Consider the following 16,807-nt stretch of genomic DNA (forward strand, 5'->3'; position numbering starts at 1 on the left):
GCGCATGTCCCCCCTCACTGTGCTCAGGATCCCTATTTTAGCGCCCGTGGGGGTCCCAGCGGTCACACATGTCGATTGTGGGAAAATCCATTTCATGCTACTGTTTATTGGTAATCTTTATGTAATGACAAGTGGAGCAAATTCCCTTCTTTCGGGATCGATCGTCTTGCAGATAACAACAATAATCGCTGCCCGCACTGCAGGAACAAAAGTCTATGTAAAGCCATTTTTCCCCTAAATCATGATTGTCATTCACTTTTTTTTTTCCATGTGTTGCACTAAAAGGCAAATTAAATTTAACTGTGGTGTATAGAACTCGGCATTGGTGCATCCTGGAATAACATCCATATAGCATTTATGGTTTTGCTTTTTAATCTCCGCTCTTTTCATGTCTGTGGTTTTCTTGTATAATGTCAACCAGGAGTCACATTCCCATCATGCACCGCAAGTATTATGGGCTTTGTTCAGAAACACACAAAATGGTCTGTATGAATGTACTTCTGAGATTGAAAGTACTTGAAAATGAGCACGGTGTCTAATAACTATTGCCACAGTTCTCCGAAGCGGACGATTATGGTCTACCAGCCTTTTAAAGGGGTTATTCCCTCTTTTACTATTGATGACCTAACCTCTGATTGGCGGAGCTCTGACACCAGCTCTGACACCACTATTAGCTCTTACCTTGTACGTAGCTCCAGCATCAAAACTACACAGCTCCGAGAGCAGATTGACATTATAGCCCAATGTACAGGTTTATTGACGTCTTGTAAAGTGTTGGCATATAGCTAGGCCATCCATTTATTGTCCGTGATCGGTCCTATGGGACCCCCGCTGATAATGACAAAAGTAAAGTATGCACAATAAAATATGTTTATGTAAAATATTAGCTATTTTTGCAAGCTTTTAATTTTTTTTTTTTATGTAACTTTTATTTAAAAAAATACAACTAAGGAATGACTGTCTTACTAAATTATGTCATGCTTGTAATGTATTAGCGTACTCCGTTATACCAGTACGCTATGCTGTGTGTCTCTATGGCACAGACTGCGGTTAGTGCAACACTAGTGTGCCGTAACAGCAGGATTACTGAACGTACAGTCCTGGGGTTCTTTCTCCCACTGTACAGCCTCCAATCAGATCACTGGGTCCCAGTAAGAGGGGGAAATACCCATTGTTCATTCTTTGACCAAAGAATGCAGCAATCAAAGGGTTAACAGTTGGGACTGGAGCCACCTCTGATCCTGGCTGTAGAGCAAAAGGCTGCTTTAAGAAGCAGTTACAGTTCATTCCCAGGGCAGAAGTGCTTACAGAAGCGTTCATCTCCCTCTAAGGCCCCTTTCACACCAGCGAGTTTTCCGCGAGGGTGCAATGCGTGAGGTGAACGCTTTGCACCCGCTTTGAATCCGGACCCATTCACTTCTATGGGGCTGTGCACACGGGCAGTGATTTTCACGCATCACTTGTGCGTTGCGTGAAAATCGCAGCAAGCTCTATCCTGTGTGTTTTTCACACAACACAGGCCCCATAGAAGTGAATGGGGCTGCGTGAAAATTGAAAGCATCCGCAAGCAAGGTTATAAGAGAAAATAATAGCATTCTGAATACAGAATGCTTAGTAAAATAGGGATGGAGGGGTTAAAAAAAAATAAAAAAAAATTTAACTCACCTCATCCATCTGTTCGCGCAGCCCGGCTTCTCTTCTGTCTTCTTCTTTCATGATCTGTGAGGAAAAGGACCTGTGGTGATGTCACTGCACTCATCACATGGTCCAGCACTTGATCCATCACCATGGTGATGGGTCATGTAATGGACCATGTGATGAGCGCCGTGACGTCACCGCGGGTCCTTTTCCTCAAAGAAGAAGAAAGAAGAGAAGCCGGGCTACACAAACAAACAAGTGGATTAAGGTGAGTTTAATTTAATTTATTTTTTAACCCCGCCATCCCTATTGTACTATGCATTCTGTATTCAGAATGCTAATATGTCCCTTATAACCATGTTATAAGGGAAAATAATAAAATCTACAGAACACCTAACCCAATCCCGAACTTCTGTGAAGAAGTCCGGGTTCGGGTCTGGGTACCAAGCATGCCGATTTTTCTCACGCGCGTGCAAAACGCATTAAAACGCTTTGCACTCGCGGGGATAAATTGTGCATGTTCCCGCAACGCACCTGCATCTTTTCCCGCAACGCACCCACAACGCCCTTGTGAAACCAGCCTAAGGGCTTACGCACACAAGCGTGTGTGCAATATACGGGCATTGGCTGTGTGCACTCCCAATTACTTGAATGGGTCTGCAATCCTCAAGATACGGAGTGATGCGGAGCAGAGGCATGGATCAGAAGCCCACGGAAGCAGTATGGAGCACTGTGATAAGTATGATTTGAGCCATTATTGAACTGATGGGAGTGGTGCCGGCAGATCTGCTTTGGGTTTGGGACTACTAGAGGATCGAGTTTAGGCCAGAGGAGTTGATGGGGTAAAGGTTTAGGGTCCATTCACACGTTTGCAAAATTGGTCCGCATCCGTTCCGCAATTTTGCGGAACAGATGCGGACCCATTTATTTTTAATGGGGCCGGAATGTGCTGTCCGCATTTGCGGATCCACACTTCCGTTCCGCAATTGCAGACAAAAAAAAGGGCATTTTCTATGAGTGCCGGCGATGTGCGATCCTCAAAATGCGGAACGCACATTGCTGGTGTCCGTGTTTTGCGAATCCGCAAAACACATATGGATGTGTGAATGGACCCGTCTGGGAAAAGTCATTTTAGGTAGCTTGATAAGCCTGCCTGAAAAGATGTGTTTTTAAGGCACATTTGAAGGTGGAGAAGTTGTGAATTGACCTGGTATTCCGGGGCAGAGTATTCCAGAGAATAGGTGCAGCTCGAGAAAAGTCTTGAAGACGGGAGTGAGAGGTACGAATTATGGGTGTTATTAATCTTAGGTTGCTAACAGAATGGAGAGCACGAGTAGGGTGGTAGATGGAGATGAGGGAGGCAGATGTATGGAGGTGCAGCACTGTGGAGAGCTTTGCGGGTGAGGGTGAGAAATTTGAACTGTATTCTGTGGTGGAGGGCAACCAGTGAAGTGACTGGCACAGACTACTGGCATCAGTGTAGCGGTTGTGGATGGATAGATGAGCCTGGCTGCAGCATTTAGAACAGACTGAAGGGGGAAGAGTTTAGTGAGAGGGAGACCGATTAGTAATGTGTTACAGTAGTCAAGAGGAGAATGAATCAAGGCAACATCAAGAGTTTTTTACCATTTCCATTGTGAGAAAAGGGTGGATTCTGGTGATATTCTTGAGGTGCACACGACAAGAGCATGTAAGTGATTGAATATGGGGAACAAAAGAAAGATCAGAGTCAAATGTGGCCCCAAGGCAGCTGGCATGTTGCACAGGAGTTATGATAGTGCTGCAGACCGAAATTGAAATATCAAGTTTAGGTAAGTTAGTAGATGGGGGGGGAAAGACAAGAAGTTCAGTTTTTGAGAGGTTCAGTTTAGATCCAGATAGGACATAATGTTAGAGACAGCTGCCAGACAATTACTGGTGTTTTGGGGTAAAGCAGGGGTGAGGTCAGGGGATGAAGAGTATGGTTTGGTGTCGTCAGCATAGAGATGGTATCGAAAGCCAAATCTACTGATAGTCTGTCCGATGGGGGCTGTATAGAGGGAGAAGAGTAGAGGACCTAGTACTGAGCCCTGAGGAACACCGACATCAAGAGGAAAAGGAGAAGAAGAGCCAGTGAATGATACACTAAAGGAGCCACCAGAGAGATGGGAAGAGAACCAAGAGAGAGCAGTGTCCTTAAGGCCAATTAAGTGGCACTGTATCAATGCTGCAAGAGATGCAGCAGAATCAGTAGAGAATAGTACCATTTCTTTTGCTGTTAGGAGATCATTAGACACTTTAGTAAGGGCAGTTTCTGTAGAGAAAAGAGGGCGAAAGGCAGATTGTAAGGGGTCAAGAAGAGAGTTTGCAGAGAGATAGCTTATTAACCGAGAGTAGACAAGACGTTCAAGGAGTTTAGAGATGAAGGGGAGGTCAGAAATAGGTCGGTTAGTAGGCAGCAACAGGTAGAATAGTTATGTCCAGATTATGTTACAGATAAGTTAAATATACTGATGTTTATATTGCTATACAGAGAGCAATATACAGATGTACTATGGAAAAATATACAAATGTGCTGATGCATGCAGATGTGTTGATGTATACATATATACAGATGAACTGTATATTGCTATGAACAAGTATCCTAACTATAGCTAGTGTCCCAAACTGTAGCAGTAACCAATGTAAACTTACAGTGAATCTTTATAATGAAAGACAGTCATGATCATGGTCCAGTGATCATGGAGGGATGGAGGGGAGGAGGAGTGTAGAGGGTAGTGTGGATGGGAAGTGTTCAGCGGGGGACTGAGTTCAGTAGGGTGACAGCTGTGGAGAAGAAGCTTCCTGAACCTGCTGGTTTCAGTCTGAAGGGTCCTGTAGCGTCTTCTGGAGGGGAGGAGCTGGAAGAGTTTATTGGACATCTTTTCTTGTGACCATCCTCAATGGCAGTAAGTGGAGTCCCTGTGATGGGTTGGGTGGTTTTCACCACCCGCTGCAGTGCCTTGCGGTCAGCAACAGAGCAATTCCCATACCAGACTGTGAAACAGTTGGTCAGGATGCTATCTATCACAGAAGTTACCCAGTATGTCAGCAGACAAGTGGTTTTTCTTCAGTGTCCTCAAGAAAAAGAGGCGCTGATGTGCCTTCTTGACCAGGCTAGAGATGTTGGTTGACCAGGACAGATTCTCAGAGATGTGGGTCCCCAGGAACTTGAAGCTGGAAACCCGTTCAACAGCCATGCCATTCATGTGGATGGAGTCATGGGTGTTCCTCTTCTCCTTCCTGAAGTCCACAATGAGCTCTTTTGTTTTGCTGGTATTCAGGAGCAGGTTATTGTCAGAGCACCACACAGCTAGGTGCTTTACCTCTTCCCTATAGTCAGACTCATCGTGGTCACTGATGAGACCTATCACCGTGGTGTCATCTGCAAACTTGATGATGGAGTTGGATCCATACCTAGGCCTGCAGTCGTAGGTGAAAAGGGAGTAGAGGAACGGGCTCAGCACACAGCCCTGTGGAGAGCCAGTGTTGAGTGTGATAGTGGTGGAGCAGTTATTTCCTGACCTAACATTTCTGTTGGTCAGAAAGTCCATGATCCAGTTACAGATAGGGTTGCTGATTCTAAGATCCACAAGTTTAGTGAGTAACTTGGAGGGAATGACTGTATTGAAGGCTGAGCTGAAATCAACAAACAACGGGAGTGAGAGTGAAGGTATGGCAGTCATCAGAGGGTAGGGTTTTGACAAACGTTTCCTTTTTGCCCTTGTCAAAACGAGCGTAGAAGTAATTTAGCTCATTGAGGGAGGACACAGTCATGGCTGTCTGTGTGGAATTGCTGGGCTTATAGTCAGAGATGGCCTGAATGCCCAGCCATATGCGTCGTGGGTCAGAGTTGACAAAGTGTTCCTCCACCTTCAGCTTGTAGCTGTGCTTGGCCTTCTTGATGCCCCTCTTCAGATCTGCCCTGAACGTACTGTAGGCCGGAGCGTCACCTGATCTGAAGGCATTGTTACATGTCTTTAGTAGAAGCCGCACTTCCTTGTTCATCCATGGTTTCTGATTTGGGTACATTGTGATCTGCTTTTCTGTGGTAACATTGTCAATTGTGATGTTGATGTGTTCCAGTACTGAGTACGTGTAAGAGTTGATGGTAGTGTGAGAACCACAGGTGGCCTGAGAGGCAAACATGCTCCAGTCCCTGTCTTTAAACCTGTCCTGGAGTACAGAGCCTACACCTGCTGGCCACACTTTTAATGTCTTCACTGATGGTTTCACACGGTTGATAAGCGGTGAATACTTGGGGGTGAGAAACAAAGAAAGGTGATTAGACTGTCCTACGTTGGGGGAGGGGCGTTGTAGGCTCTAACAATGTTTGTATAGACATGGTCCAAGGTTTTATCCCCTCTGGTATGGCAGAAGACATGTTGATGAGATTTAGGTAGCACTGATTTTAGGTTAGATTGATTTAAAGTCACCCACTACAATAAATGCAGCCTCAGGGTGTGCAGATTGTTGTTTGCTGATGACCGCATGAAGTTGGTTAATAGCAAGCTTGGCATCAGCATCCGGTGGGATATCTGCAGCTGTTATTATAGTGAAGGTGAACTCCCTCGGCAGATAGAACAGTCTACACTTAACCATGAGATACTCTAGGTCAGCTGAGCAGTGTTTTCCAACAATGACAGAGTTCGTACACCAAGCCTTGTTACCATGAATGCACAGTCCTCCGCCTCTTATCTTACCGGAATCATCTGCTATTCTGTCCGCCCGGAGATTGTGGCGTCCGACTAGCTCGATAGCACTGTCAGATATTCCGCTGTGTCTTCCAGGCCCAGCGTTTTGTGCCAGAAATAATAAAGTGGCAAACACCACGAGGAAATACACTGCCAAAATATTTCCTTCTTCCTGCTGCATCACCTTCTAGTTTCGCATAAGCATGAGTGTGAATTCCGCCAAAAAACGGATCCGCAAAAAATACAGATGACGTCCGTGTGCATTCCATATTTTGCAGAACGGAACAGCTGGCCCCTAATAGAACAGTCCTATCCTTGTATGTAATGTGGACAATAATAGGACATGTTCTATTTTTTTTTTGTGGAACGGACACACAGACATACAGAAACGGAATGCACATTGAGTAAATTCTGTTTTTTTTTGCGAACCCATTGAAATGAATGGTCCCGTCAAGGCCGGCGTCAGCTGCAGAGCAATCTGTGCATGCAGGGAAGAGAGGACTGTGAGCTTCAGGAACGAGACAAGGTGAGTAGTTACTGTGTGGTTTTTAGTTTTTTTTTATGCAGAGGGGGTCACAGAGGACTTTATTACTATGGAGGGGGCACAGAGGACTTTATTACTATGGAGGGGGCACAGAGGACTTTATTACTATGGAGGGGGCACAGAGGACTTTATTACTATGGAGGGGGCACAGAGGACTTTTACTATGGAGGGGGCTCAGAGGTCTTTATTACTATGGAGGGGGCACAGAGGTCTTTATTACTATGGAGGGGGCACAGAGGACTTTATTACTATGGAGGGGGCACAAAGGACTTTATTACTATGCAGGGGGTACAGAGGGCATTACTACTCTGGAGGGAGCACAATGGGCATTCTACTGTGAAGGGGGCACAGAGCCAGATGGCATTACTACAATGAAGGGGGCACAGTGGGCATTATTACTGTGAAGGGGGCACAGTGAGCATTATTACTGTGAAGGGGGCACAATGGGGATTTCTACTATGAAGGGGGCACAATGGGGATTATTACTATGAAGAGGGAACAATGGTGATTATTACTGTGAAGAGGGCACACATAAGGCATTACAACTGTGAAAGGGGCACAGAGAGGGCATAACTACTGTGAGAGGGCACAATGTGGGCATAACTACTGTGAGGGGACACACATCTGTACAAAACTACTGGTTGTACAGGTTGTACAATGAGGGCAATACTACCGGGAGGGGTGCCCGGGTGCCAAACACTGTAGACACGCCACTAAAGCTCCACCATTGAGCCGCCAGCGCTCCACAGCAGCAGCACGATGTCCTCACACATGGTCCTGCTGATCTGTTTAGGAGTGGGGCAGGCTGGGAATCAGCCTCTGCTCCTCCTACTCAGCAGCGCCATGTGTCACAGTATCCTGCTGCTGCTGATTGGGAGCGAAGATCATGGGAGGAGCCAGGTGAGGAGGAGGGAGGTGAGGAGGATTTATTGTTGTTTTTTTTTTCACTTCCTGTGAAGGGCGCACATCTGGGCATAACAACTGTGAAGGGGGCACTGGGCACATATCTTGGCATATCCACCATAAGAGGGCACATATCTTGGCATATCTACTGTAAAGGGGGCACACATCTTGGCATATGTACTGTGAGGGGGCACATATCTTGGCATATGTACTGTGAGGGGACACATATCTTGGCATATCTACTGTGAGGGGACACATATCTTGGCATATCAACTGTGTCGGGGGGGCACATATTTTGGGATATCTACTGTGAAGGGGGCACATATCTTGAATGTGCTCCTTGCTCCCCGGCGTCAGAAGGGTAGAGCGCTGTAATCTCGCGATGCGCGAGCGTCGTCATAGTGTTCCTTTCCTGTGCTGGCATCAGCCTCAGGGAACGAACTGCGCTTGCCCTAGATCACGCATCGCGAGATTACAGTGCTCTAGCTTACTGACGTCAGTGAAGCAAGAAGGAGATTCGGAGTTTGCGGGGCGGTGCTGGGCTCCTTCACGCTGGACTTATCTCAGGGACAGGACTCATCTCAGGTTAATTTGCATATGTATCAAATCATGTTTTTACACAATAAAAGCACACAGAGCTATGGGGACTGGGTTTTGCGGACGTGCTAGCGGCCATCTAGCAACCCATGTCCTCAGCTCTATGCACAAAATCCCGGTGACAGGTTCCCTTTAAAGGGAACCTGTCAACAACTTTGTGCTGCCCATACTAACGGCAGCATAAAGTAGAGATAGGCGAGTTGATTTCAGCGATCTGTCATTTATAAGTTAAAAGTAAGTGTTTGCCGAGAACCAAGATCACAATCATTGCAGACCGGGCCTGGAAAAGAGTCACGGCCACCTGAGAAGAGTCATGGTTATTCATGAATTCCTGCTCTCCTGCCCACCTGCTGATGACTGACAGTCTAATACCGAGTTTTCTCCCTTTCTCTCTAGGAGAAAACTGCCAATCATCAGCAGATGGGCGAGAGTGCAGGAAATTATGGATAACCAGGACTCTTCTCACGTAGATTTGACTCTTGTCAAGGCCTGAGCTGCAATGATTATGATGCTGATTCTCGGCAGCCACTTACTTTTAGCTCATGAGTGACACATCACTGAAATCAGCATGTCTGTCACTAATTTATGCTGCCCTCAGTGAGGTCAGCATAAAGTTGATGACAGGTTCCCTTTAAGTTCCTTTTGAGTCCACACAAACTATCCTAATAAAATGCAAAATAAATGGTCTTTCTATGCTTTAGCAGATGGGACATCATTTCCAAACGGTTGGGCCTGTCCGTGGCTTATTAACCTACATACAGTGCTCATATTCTGCTTTAGGCTCAGTTCACATATGCAGTGCATTTTCCAGTGTTGAAACAGAAAAGCAAAAAGCAAAACAAAAAACAACATATATAACCACATATACCGGACACGCTTTTAATTTTGTATTCATATTGTCCTCCTAATGAATAATAACAAAGGGAAATAAGTTTTTGCTGGAATCCAGATAGCGGTGTAGTTGTCAGGTGCGCGGGGCCCGCAAGCTACAAGTGCGTAACATCAACCTGCGGTATTTGCATTTTCACGCCTTTCTCTTTCAGCTCACATTTCAGCATTAATCTTTCCAAAAATGTTAATCCTAACATATGCGGTATATCAAGCAGAATATTATAAAGTAGTCCCGCTGAGACTGGAGAAATAAAAATAACTCTGATTTTAGGTTCATATTTCTGATTTTTCTTGTAGGTGAATTTGCCCAAAAGGAAAGAAAATAGAAACTTTATTTACTTTTTATATACATAAAATTTATACATAAAATTTGATTTTAACATTGTTGTCAGTGGTAAATCTTTGTGTATTTGCTACTGCCAGGGGCCCGGCTCACATCTACGCAGAGCCTGAATTCTCCTGTTTTGCAAGATTGGGGTCTCAAAGGGTTACAGATGCCCGAGTCGTCGCCTCTTTAATTCACACTTTGTGATTGATAGCGGGCGGAAGGGACCGATGCGCGGAGTCGAGTTAAACAGGTATTGCAGGATACCTTTGATTTGTGATCCTCTGGGAGCTTAAACATGCCGCAGCTTTAGGAAGACATTAAAGGAAGGCAGAACCGAGAAAAGGGCATCTCATCGCCTCCACTTCAAAGGTTCCGTACTTTTCTACTGACACAGGACGCTAGGAAAGGTAAAACTAGCACAGAAGTAGATTTTGCAGCTAGACAGCTCCCCCGGCACTCATCTGTAATCACTCTTACCGGAGGCTTATCTTCAAGTTGGGTGGGAGAGGTCGCGCTCCATTGTAGTCAATGAGAAGACCCTTCTTGTCTGATGTCCTGAACAGTAGTTGAAAAATCACAGCGGAAATTTGCACCTTTTGTATTCAAATATATATTTTTTTTATTGGGGTGGGGGGTTCAAAATCTGCAGAAATTTATAGAGTAACTTTAAGCACATAGGAGCACATTTATTAAGGACCTGTCATAAGGGTCGGTCATCGGTATCAGATAGGTAGAGGACTGACTCCCCGCACCCCGCATCAGCTCTTTGAAGAGACCACGGATCTGCATGGCCTCTTCCTTCCTACGTCATTGACTTCAAGTACATCGATCACATGGCCTAGGCACCGCTCAGTATCATTCAAGTAGTAAATCGGCCTAAGCTGCAATACTAAGTACAGCCACTATCCAATGCATGGCACTGTGCTTGGTATGCTGCAAGGAGGCAGACTCTCCAAACAGCTGATCGGTGGGGTTGTCGGACCCACACTGATCACTTAGCCAACCCCTTTTATTTACCAACCACGTTTTTAGCTTTAAATTTTCATCTCTCATACAAATTATTTAGCAAAACTGCTGTATTTCTACTGTTTCTACGGAAAATGTGATCAGTGAATATTGCTCTTCCAACACACTGTTCTTGCCTTCACATTTAGGCAGACGAGCGTGTCCGGATGCGTCCCGGTGCATTGCGGCAAACCCGCGCAAGTAGGAACGCAATTGCAGTCAGTTTTGACTGCGATTGCGTTCCGATGTTCAGTTTTTATCGCGCGGGTGCAATGTTTTTTTGCACACGCGTGATAAAAAACTGACTGTGGTACCCAGACCCGAACTTCTTCACAGAAGTTAAGGTTTGGGTTAGTTGTAGTGTAGATTGTATTATTTCCCCTTATAACATGCTTATAAGGGAAAATAATAGCATTCTGAATACAGAATGCATAGTACAATATGGCTGGAGGGGTTAAAAAAAATTAAATAAACATTTTACTCACCTTAAAATAACTTATTCGCGCAGCCGGCATCTCTTCTGTCTTGCTCTGTGAAGAATAGGACCTTTGATGACGTCACTACGCTCATCACATGGTCCGTCACATGATCCATCACTATGGTGATGGATCATGTGATGAACGTAGTGACGTCATCAAAGGTCCTATTCTTCACAAAAGAAGACAGAAGAGATGCCGGCTGCGCGAACAAGTGGATTAAGGTGAGTAAATTTTTTTTATTTTTTTTTTAACCCCTCCAGCCCTATTGTACTATGCATTCTGTATTCAGAATGCTATTATTTTCCCTTATAATCATGTGATAAGGGAAAATAATAATGATCGGGTCCCCATCCCGATCATCACCTAGCAACCGTGCGTGAAAATCGCACCGCATGCGCACTTGCTTGCGGATGCTTGCGATTTTCACGCAACCCTATTCATTTCTATGGGGCCTGCGTTACGTGAAAAACGCACAAAGAGGAGCATGGTGCAATTTTCACGCAACGCACAAGTGATGTGTGAAAATCAACGCTCATGTGCACAGCCCCATAGAAATAAATGGGTCCGGATTCAGTGCGGGTGCAATGCGTTCACCTCACGCATTGCACCCGCGTGGAAATCTCGCCCGTGTGAAAGGGGCCTTAGGTTTTGTCAAAATGGCTTAAAACCAGTCTAAACAAAACAGACCATTTATAGTATTTTTTATATTTTGTATCCCAGTTTAAAATTTGCATTGTTTTTTCTTATTTTTTTTTTCTGTAGCCTTTCACGGTGAAAGACGCTGAATATGCCACGCAGCCCCACGTCCAGTGAAGATGAGATGGCGCAGAGCGTTTCAGACTATTCAATGGAGTCCGAATCAGACAGCTCCAAAGAGGAGACCATCTATGACACCATCAGGGCCACAGCCGAGCGTCCAACCAGCAGGCTGGAGGATATTCAGACCAACACCATGGTCATCAGGATTGTAATTCCTGATCTGCAGCAAACTGTAAGTCAGTCTGGAAAGTGCATCAATTATTTTCTGTTTTTTATGCTCACTTAACTAGAATTTATGAATTAATTACTAGCAAGGTCCATCCAGGTGAGTGTTACTAGTTGGGAGTGTGTCCCTACAGAGCCTGAATAGTGTCAGGCAAGGACACACACCCCAACTGGTAACACCCAGTTGGACCTCCACTGCAGACTGCTAGTAATTCATTCAGAACTTCCAGAACGAACATTAGAGGAATGCCACAACATAGCGTCGTAAGAATAGATGCTCAAGAATTGTTCTTACATGGGGGATTTAAGTTATTGGTAAAACAGACATGTCAGGAGAGATGACAGCTCATCTTTGATGAACACATACCCATGAGACTATTGCCGGCTGAGCCCCCGTTTTTGGTGGGGACGACCAACGGTCTAATGTGTACGGAGGCCTCATGACTCTGATAAGAAGGAAAAACAGGCAATGTGAATTCCAACCCCTGATCCTTACTCCTTTCTTGCCATTTAAACCACCAGCACACTTGGCCGAAATGAGGGTGTGCCTGTTTATGAGGGAGGGGATAGAAATATTGGGAGAGATACCGATCAGCCAAATGAGTGTTCAGCTGCCAGATATTGCAAGTATATTGACCCCTTTAGAGCAGAGCAGTTTTAGTAACCGTTCTATAGAATGTAACCCCTGTTCAGATAGAGCCAGTTCTTTCACCTGAATGTAGTTGTTTGCTTTAGGCCTCTTGCACACGGCTGTTGTGCTCCCGTGACTGTATTGCGGGCCGCATACAGCGGTTACGCAATACACGGGGCGCCGGCCATGTGCATTCCGCATCATGGATGCGGAACCATTGACTTAAATTGGTCAGCAAAATCGTAGATGTGGTGCAGAACGGAACCCCATGGAAGCACTACGTAGTCCTTCCGTGGGGTTCCGATCCATGTTTCTGTTCCGCAAAAAAATATATAAATTGTTCTATCTTTTTGTGGAACGGATGGATCACGGACCCATTCTAGTTGAATGGGTCTGAATCTGTCCGGCCGCCACACGAACGTTGCCTGTGCACGGAACGAAACCACATTTGCCTTGTGCAAGAGGCCTTAGACAGTCTTTTTTGTATAGTAAGTTCCCTGTATCGTGCTGATCATAGGGGCCCCACTCGGCAGGCAGCTTGTACCCCAGCAGAAAAATTCCTTTGTAGCTTTGCTTCAGGTTCCAGTTAAAATCTGCTGGCATCCAGATATCTCTGTGTACTGATGGTCTTCTGGAGCCACTTTGGTTGCACCATTTGCTAACAATGAATCAACCCCCCCTCCCACTCCCAAGATAAAGGTTTATCTAAACGGTAATGTGCAAGATAAGTTGAAGTCCATTGATTTCAGTGGGCCTGTGTGTTACTTCATCTTTCCAGTAATTGCGCTGCAGGGGAATTGAGCACTTGCTTCTGGATTCACCGAGAGGTTACTGTTGGTGGTCTCAGCGGGGGATTCTTTACTGGGAACTCTTCTATCTTAAAGGGATTGTTGAGTAAAATACCCCTTTTAATCCCTTCCTGTGCTGCAGGTAGGTAGCTAGCGCACGGTGCCATACAGGTGTGGCGTTGTCGTTGCGCAGGCTCAGATGCTGTGTCCACACCATCACTTGCATGTGCAACTGGCACAGTTTAACCCTTTGGATGTTGCTGGCAATGATTTACTGTGGCATCTAAGTGTTTAGATGTGATTGTAAGCTGACAAGGTGTTGCTATGGCCCCTAGATCTGCCTTCTACCAGTCTCTATTTGGTCTTGCCTTTGACATGGCCGAATAGGCTTTAAAAAGGTCTTGAGGTATTTTTTTCTTTTATTGATGACCTATTCTCTGGATAGGTCATCAGTATCTGATCAGTGGGGGTCCGACACTCGGGACACCACACGATCAGCTGTTTGAGAAGGCAGCGGCGCTCCTGTGAGATTCGCGGCCTTCTCACAGCTTTCCGTAGGCCATGTTCATCGGTCACGTAGCCGTGGAGCAGCTCAGTCCCATAGAAGTGAATGGGGCTGAGTGCAATACCAAGCACAGGCACTATACAATGTATGGCGCTGTGCTTGGTAAGCTGCGAGAAGGCAGCGTCACTCACAGAAGTGCTGGTACCTTCTCCAAACAGCAGATCGGTGGGGGTCCAGGTCATAGGACCCCCAAAGATCAAAATTTTTTTGCATATTAGATGCAGTCCCATTTAGTTCAATGGGCAGCAAAAAGTGTGGATGGCTTACCTTGTGCAGTCCGCATCCGTATGGCTGTTCTGCACCCTGCAATAAAATAGAACTCGTCCTAATCTTGTCGATTTTCTGGAGAAGGATAGGACATTTCTACTGGAGTTTGAAAATAAATGGTGGCATGCACACAAACAGAATCCGTGTTTTGCTGATCTGCAACTTACAGACCGCCAAACATGGTTGTGTGCTTGAGGACTAAAATGTCCTGGAATAGAGGAGTCATTATTATCATATAAGTGTTATATGAACAGAAGACACATTTTAAAGTCTTTTAGTGGGACAAAGAAAAAACAATGAAAATAAAAAAAGTGGAAAAAATGCAAGTTAAAAAAAACCTGAACGATTGTCTTTTTCGCTTTTATTTGCATAAATTATGTAAAAAACTATACATAATTATAATCGCAGTGTCCATAATTAGTGATGAGCGAACTTCTGTTTTAAGTTCGGCGTCTAAAGTTCGGCTTCCGGTTAGCGGAGAATCCCGATATGGTTCCCGATATGGATTCCGACTTCCGTTGTGGTCCGTGGTAGCGGAATCAATAATCGGCCATTATTGATTCCGCTACCACGGACCACAACGGTATTCGGAATCCATATCGGGATTCTCCGCTAACCGGAAGCCGAACTTTAGACGCCGAACTTAAAACAGAAGTTCGCTCATCACTATCCATAATGATCCATTACAATCATATCATCACATGCCAATATTATTTTTTTTCCACCTCCCCAAAAAGCTGTAAAAAAATGAACATAAACTCATTTGGATTCGGTTGTAGTTGTGTGCACCAAAATGGCACCAATGAATACCACAACTCACCCTGCAAGAAACAAGCCCTCGCTCAGCTCCCAGCAGCTGAAAAATGTAATTGTTATGGGGGTAATAGCACTGACCCGCTGATAAAGTTAGTTGGGTCTTAGATTCCCACCTACGCTGCTGTAAGATTCAGCCAATTTATGATGAGGCGTGTAAAGACAGTCAAAGAGAGACTTTACAATTAAAAAAGTCTCAAGTCTCTTGATAAATGACCTCCGTTGTGCCACACCGCTTGCTGAATGGCTGCATGGCATAGGAATAAAAAAAAAAAAAAAAAAAAAAAAAATGTATGCGTCTTTCACTCTGTCACCCCAGAAATGTTGTAAAAGCTATGCAATTCATTAGATATACCCCAAAAGGATGCCATTAAAAATTCAGCTCATCCCGTAAAAATACAAACCCTCATAGGGCTATTCCCATAAGAAAACGGGGACATTATGGCCTTGGAAGCGGGTGAAGGGGTTAAGCAGTTCATGGACATATACTACAAGTACATCAGACTGGTCCATTAGTCAGTATTAAATGACTCCCCTTGTTTTTTAGCATCTCGGCTTCCATTTCTGCACAGCCCTAGACGCAGGAAGCAATACTCAACCCACGGGCGATGCTGAGAATGTGTTTAGACAGATTTCCAGTCCTCAAGTGTAATGATACAAATTAGGTAACTTAGGGGAGTGTGGGACGGAGCTTCATGCAAGTACATATTTTTTTAATGAAAGTGGGTAATAATTTACTGTCGAGACATTGCGAGAGGAGCACAAACGTACAAGAAGCTTTATAAATAGTCTCTATGGCTGCAGTGGCTGCGTACAATCCAGTAAGCTTTGCGGCCAATTCCCTGCAGTGCCAATTCAAATCAACGGGTGGTCTGTGTAATACAGGACAGGTCCTCCAGAGAGGGGGACGCTCTTTGTAGCTGCTGTCTACATTGGCCAAGAGATGAGGATCTTGAACAGAAGACCCCTCTTAGAATTCACTAAGGGGATATGAAAATGGTTTAAAAGGGTTATATGAGTGTTTCTTGGAGTTTAATATGGATCACCTCTGATCGGCCTCTTCCTAAGCCAGAGTTGTCACATTCATCAGTCACGTAGCCTGTTTGCAACTCAGTCCCATTCAAGTTAATGGGCTTGGGCTGCAATACCAAACACAGCCACTATACCATGTGCGGCGCTGTGCTTAGTATGCGGTGAGTTAGGGTACTTTCACACTAGCGTTTTTCTTTTCTGGTATTGAGTTCCGTCCTAGGGGCTCAATACCGGGAAAAAAATTTTCAGTGCATTCTGAATGGAGAGCAATCCGTTCAGTATGCATCAGGATGTCTTCAGTTCAGTCACAGTACGGTTTTTGGACATCCAAAATTCCGGAACACTTGCCGGAATGCTGGATCCGGCATTATTTCCCATTGAAATGCATTAATGCCGGATCTGGCCCTAAGTGTTCCGGAAAAAACGGATCCGGTTTTGCTGTCTGCGCATGCACAGACCTTTTAAAATGTGAAAAAGATAAATGCTGGATCAGTTTTTACAGATGACAACCGGAGAGACGGATCCGGTATTGCAATACATTTGTGAGACTGATCCGGATCAGTCTACAAATGGTATCCGTTTGCATACAGATTGCTGGATCCGGCACGGACAACGAGTCGCTGATCGCTG

At 45.1% G+C, this 16,807-nt stretch overlaps 1 protein-coding gene across 5 annotated transcripts in view; it reads left to right on the forward strand.

The window, feature by feature from the left end:
- SHANK2 (SH3 and multiple ankyrin repeat domains 2) overlaps nt 1-16,807 on the forward strand; it is a 531,815-nt gene that overhangs the window by 117,430 nt on the left and 397,578 nt on the right. For all 5 annotated transcript variants that reach the window (XM_044270326.1, XM_044270322.1, XM_044270325.1 and 2 more), the window contains exon 2: nt 11,860-12,088. In XM_044270326.1, the coding sequence (XP_044126261.1) occupies nt 11,885-12,088 (204 nt within the window). In that variant the 5' untranslated portion in view covers nt 11,860-11,884. The remainder of the gene's footprint in view (nt 1-11,859; nt 12,089-16,807) is intronic.

This window comes from Bufo gargarizans, chromosome 10, assembly GCF_014858855.1.
Source record: "Bufo gargarizans isolate SCDJY-AF-19 chromosome 10, ASM1485885v1, whole genome shotgun sequence".
Classification (NCBI taxonomy): Eukaryota; Metazoa; Chordata; class Amphibia; order Anura; family Bufonidae; genus Bufo; species Bufo gargarizans.